Genomic DNA, 5602 nt, shown 5'->3' on the forward strand with positions numbered 1-5602 from the left:
GCCCCCGGGGCCTCCCCTGCCTCTGGCCCCCGTGGCTCTCCTCCCTGCTGGCCACTGTGGCTGCCCTCCCACTGGTCGCCATGGCTCTCCTCCCTGCTGGCCACTGCAGCTCTGTTCACGAAACACCAGGCGGGCTGCCGAGCGGCACAGACCAGGGTCATTACTGGCATGGGTTGCTGTAGTGAAAATCTATAAAGCACTTGGCCTCTTACCAGAGGACACTGGGAAATGGGTTCCTGACAAATGCAGGAAGGTGGCCTGTGCAGACCCCAAAAGAAACCAGCCCTGCTGGGGAGTGCTGTGGTGGGGTTTCCACCCTCCACCCACATGGGGACACCAAGTCCGGAAACCCTCAGCTCCAGCTGGAAACGGCAGTGACCGTTAGGGTCAGAGGCGGGGCTGGGAGAGCAAAGTAACTTTGCTATTTGTTTTAAGAACATATTCACATATTACTTGTCTAATTATTGCAGCTCCAGTGACTTCCACAGCAAGCGTGACCCCCTCCAAGTTTAGCCGCCGAACCTTGCCCCAACCCCAGGATCATTGCACGTCCACTCCTAGCCTTGCCCACTAGGGCAGGCCCTGCCCTCCCCTCCTCACCACTAGGTCCCATCCCCTCCAGCCCACAGCCCTGGACAGCAGGACCCAGAGCTGGACCCATGGCAGGTCTGCGGGAGGCTGGTGGAAGTAAAGCAGCCACCACGCCTGCGCGACAGACAACACGTCTGCGCCTCGGGGAACTCCCTTAGCCTCAGCCTGGGCTGGCCAAGGGGCTCAGGGCTCCAGATGCCACGGGTGTGTGTGTGTGGGGGCCCTTTGCCCCTATGCTCAACATAGTCTTTGTGAAAAGGATGCAAGGCTGGTCCGCAGGGACGCCATGCCAGCCTCTGGGCATCCCTGCCACTCTCCTTCAGTGCTGAGCTGGAGGGAGCCTACTACAAGCAAGGCCAAGGGAGGCTGGCCTCTTCCAAGGACATTTGACCTGAACCCACACAGACCCCCAAAGCATCTGCCCGGAGTTACCCATGGATCAGCCAGGGCCTTCCCTCAGACTGTCCTGAAGGTAGGTGGGAAGTGGCTCCCTGCAGTCCCCTGCCCTGGTCCTGAAGGTAGAAGGCCATGCATGAATTTCTTCTCCCAGCATCAGAGAACAAATCCTGGCCCCCTCTGCCCCCTCTCCACCAAGTCTCAGAGTTCTCCCTAAACAAGCCTGTCTTCCCCCAGGCCTGCTTCTCCCATCCTCCCCCATGCCAGGCTCTTTGGGGGTCCTCCCTGAGGTCCCAGATGAAGACTACTTTCCTGAGGGCCCACAGATCCCCAAGGCCATGGGCGAGTCCTGGCCTGCGTCCTCTGGAGGTTAGGTCACATGCACAGTGGCTCCATGCAGGAGCCTTGGGGCTGAGCTCTGGAGTCGCAGTCCTGGGTTTGAACCCACCTTTGCCCCTTCCTAGCAGGATTACACGGGCAGTTTGCTCTGCTCTGGTTGGGGAGGAACAGCAGAGCTGCTGGAGGCTGGAGTGAGCGGGCATGTTGCTCAGAGGAGTCTGTCCTCTGTGAAACCGCAGCCATGGTGTTCGAGGGTGGACTCCATGCTGGCACCAGCTTGCTGTGGCTGTCCCCATGGAAAACTCCTACCCATCCTTCAGAACCCTGAGACATCCTCCCTGGCCCAACCCCTGTGGGTCTGTCACTTATCTTCCGTGGTCCTTAATGGCAGGCCCTTTGTGAGAAGGTCTCAGCCTGGCAAACTAGGAGAGGGGATGAGAGCATGTCCCCCCGCAGTCAGTCCCCAGGCCTCCATGCCATGCAAGTGTTCCCCTGGCCACTGGGTGAGGCCTGGCCTGCTCCGTATGCGGGGAGTTCCTCCTCAGGCTCCTTTTTCTAACCAGTACTGCCAGGCCCCTTGCACGGAATGGTTCCGCCCACCCCACCTTCCAGCAGGAAAAACAGCAAGAGATGCCTAAAGGGGAGAGCAGAGGGCCCCCCATCCTCTTCCACAATCCCAGTCCAAGAGTGAGGGTGAGGGCTCTGGGGTGGACGTGTTTATCCGTGTATCAGTATTTTCAGCCAAACAGATTGAGCAGTTCGAGTCCCTGACCTGGTGGCTCGCTTTCTCTCTCTCTCTGTTCTTCTCTGGTCAAATTAAAATAAATAAATAAATAAATAAATAAAAAAAATAACTTATTTCATGAGAAGCATGGCATTCTAAGTTAGGGTTGCCATTTTATATCAGGAAAGGAGAAGCTACTTCTTTAGGAAATCTGTAGGCCGTGACTGGGAAAACGATCGAGATGTCACTGCACTTCCGCAAGAACTCACCCAAAGAGCTTGCAATGAAACAGGCTGCAAGGAGTGAGATGGACACCGCAGCCAGGGCCCAGACCTTCACCTGGAGCCTCCAGACTCTCTGCTCTGTGAACAAGACCAATGCATGAGGTTATTACTTCTCCACCAGACGGCCAGGGAAGCCAGAGTCCCGAGGAACTTAGAAGTGAGGTTAAGCTCTGAACAAAACAAATTAAAAAGAAAAAACTGTGAAAGCAAGAAGAGACCATAGAGCCTGGCTCCATGACACAGTGGTAATGCACTGCTCATGAGAAACCAGATCCCAGGGCCAGCAGATGGCATGGTGATTACGGACTCCCACATGGTGGGCTGAGGTTCGAGTCCTGGACTTTCTCACTCTCTCTCTCTCTGGTCGAAATAAAATAAATGAATGAATAAACAAAATCAAATTAAAATTTCTTTTAAAAAGAGAGAGAGGGAGACCCTATAAATTCTTTTTTTTTTTTTTTGAGAGGTTTTTGCTATAGGGCATATGTGCTCACCAGACAGAGAGAGACAGAGAGACAGAACGCGAGAAATCACCCACCAGGGGGGATGGTTACGCCGCAATCCCTTCTCCTCCATTCTCCTCTCTGGATTTTGGGCACGCACGCACACGCGCCCGGCATGAATTTTAAGCCACTGGGTCCGGGACACAAACCGCCATAGACTACGTGGGAGTCCAGCGACATAGCCATTAACGCTAACTGCTGGTTCCCTCCAATTTATCCCCTCTTTGTATGGTCAAGTTTATAATCCTTCAAAGATTTCTAGACCTGAGTTGATTTTGTTTTGTTTTCTCCTATTATCTTTCCCTCATCCTAGCGTCGTAGGCCCATACGTATTTCAATACTGAAATTATTACGATTAAACCATTGTTTCACAAAATGTTGTCTCCTTCCAAATTCATCCGTTTCATCTGGTTGCCTGTTCTCTCACTAGGTCACGCCCCGACCCCTGGCCTAAAACAGAGGAGATGGTACATGCTCACCTCGACCTTGAGACCGTCCAAGCGCCATGGTGCGTTCACTGCCCTTTGGGCTCCACAGGGGAGGTTCAGAGCCTTCTGTCAACATCTCCCTGAAGATGTTAACCTGGAGGCCACGCTCGGAGATCCTTCACCTACTCTAGCAAAGGAAAGAGACGTGACTCAGGAGGCTTTCTGCAGGGAGCTAACATTTCCAGTTTCAAATATACATTATTAGGGCCAGCGGATCTGTCACTGCACTCTCCCGTGGCCGACTGCTGTTTGATCCCCAGGCCTGGCAGCTTGAAACACACTGGTGTGTGTGCTTGTGTGCCCAAGATCCTGGGAGGAGAATGGAGGGAGTGCAGCATGGCCATTCCCCCTGGGGTCGGGGGAGTCATTTCTTGCTTTCTGTCTCTCTGTCTCTCCAGCCATGGCAAAAATCTCTCTCTAAAAAAAAAAAAAGGAAGAGAGAATGACAAGTCACATTTCAGAATAAAAGCAGAACTGCACAGAGGCCCAGGTCAGGTATGAGAATCGCAGGAGAAAACTTTGAGAATGATGAGACAATGTAGCGAAGGCTGCCTCTGAAGAGGACAAATCCAGAGAAGAATCCTAGCCCTTTCGCTCACTTCCTCTTCACCTGGTTGGTTGGTGAGGGAAGGAGTCCCAGGTAGGGTCGTGGGGACGGCCGGACAACCCCAACACAACATGTACAAATGGGACTGACAGCAGTTCGGTCACAGAATACTCACAGCCTGGGCCAGAGCAAGCACACACCAGGGTCAGGCAGAGGTTCTGTGGGGCGCCCAGGGAAGGAGAGGGGAGGCAGGGTTTGTGAGGTGGGCTCTCGGCCCGAGGTAGGGTGTGATTGGCTGGAGGGAACGAGTCTGTGGCTGCCAGGGAAGTGAAACCTGTGGTTAGGACCAGGTGGACGGGACAGCAGCTGGTCCAGGTGACGGGAGCTCCACCAGGGGACTCTCGACTAAGCCTCTGGGACCCTGGAAGGCTCAGGGACATCGAGGCAGCACATGAAGTTTTAGGGCTCACACCACAGTGGAACTAGCAACAGTGGAGTGTGTGCTGTTAGGACTAGCCACTGAATACCTCTTTCCTAATAGACGAGACGTACTGATCGACAAGTGAACTTCCAGTCTCCTCCCCAGACAGCACCGGGGGTGAGTGTCCAGTGTTTGGAATAAGGACAGGGTATCCTTTAGCATTTGCCTATAACTGCCTAAACACTTGGGACCATGGGGCTGGCAGGTGGCGTGGTGGATGGAGTGCTGGACTCCCACCTGACCAACAGCAGTTAGAGTCTCAAACCCTGTGGCTTGCTTTCTTTCTCTCTCGGGTAAAGTTTAAAAATAATAATAATAATAGGGGCCAGCAGGTAGCATGGTGGTTAAAGCACTGGTCAACCATGGTTCAAGTCCTGGGCCTGATGGCTTGCTTTCTCACTCGGTCTATCTATGGATAGTGAGCATACGTGCCCTACACCAAATTTTAAAGTAATAACGATAGCAATATATTGGGGCCTGAAGGAGGCGTGGTGGTTAAGGTGGCTGGACTCCCACATGGCTGACCATTATTCGAGTCCCAGACCCGGCGGCTTGCTTTCTCACTGTTCCCTCTCTATCTGTCTGTGGTCAACTTTTAAAAAATAAAATAATGACAATGAATAAAATTAAAATAAAAATAATTCTTTAAAAATTAATAAACTAAATAATTTTTTTAATTTTAAAACTTTTTAAGGTATTATTTTATTTAACTTTATTTATTTATTTGATAAGAGGGGGACAGAGTGAGAGTGAGAGAGAGAGAGAACGGGACTCGAACTGCAGAGAGATTCCAGGGTTCTTAACTACCATGCCACCTGCAGGCCCCCTAAATACTTAATTTTTAAAATAATAATAATATGGTGCTGTAGGTGGAGTGGTGGTTAAGGGCGCTGGACTCCCACATGGCCCATGGCAGTTCGAATCCTGAACAGCTTGCTTTCTCTCTTTCTCTCTCTCCCTCTCTCTCTTTCTCTCTGTCCCTCTCTGATCAAATTAAAATAAAATAAATGAATAAAGTTAAAATAATTCTTTAAAATAATAATAATAATAATAAATTAATAGGTCTAAAAAAATAACCTTGGGGCCAGCAGGTGGCATATTGGTTAAGGTGCTGACCTCCCACACACCCGATGACAGTTTGAGTCCCAGACCTGGCGGCTTGCTTTCTCTCTTTCTCTCTCTCTCTCTGTCTGTCTCTGGTAGGCGCACATGCCCTGTAGCAAATTTTAAAATAATAATGATGATAATA

General features: G+C 51.4%; 1 protein-coding gene across 2 annotated transcripts in view; it reads right to left on the reverse strand.

The window, feature by feature from the left end:
• Positions 1-4116, reverse strand: part of CLEC4C (C-type lectin domain family 4 member C) — a 29019-nt gene extending 24903 nt beyond the window's left edge. Inside the window, exons 1-3 of one of the 2 annotated variants that reach the window (XM_006146621.3) lie at positions 4048-4116; positions 3317-3447; positions 2320-2412 (exon numbers count right to left, since the gene is read on the reverse strand). In XM_006146621.3, the coding sequence (XP_006146683.2) occupies positions 2320-2412; positions 3317-3401 (178 nt within the window). In that variant the 5' untranslated portion in view covers positions 3402-3447; positions 4048-4116. Of the gene's footprint in view, positions 1-2319; positions 2413-3316; positions 3453-4047 lie in introns of both variants that reach the window. The other variant, XM_027771095.1, reaches the window with a different exon arrangement.
• Positions 4117-5602: the final 1486 nt, after the last annotated feature.

The sequence above is a fragment of the Tupaia chinensis genome, unplaced genomic scaffold, assembly GCF_000334495.1.
Source record: "Tupaia chinensis unplaced genomic scaffold, TupChi_1.0 Scaffold000183_1, whole genome shotgun sequence".
NCBI classification, from domain to species: Eukaryota; Metazoa; Chordata; class Mammalia; order Scandentia; family Tupaiidae; genus Tupaia; species Tupaia belangeri.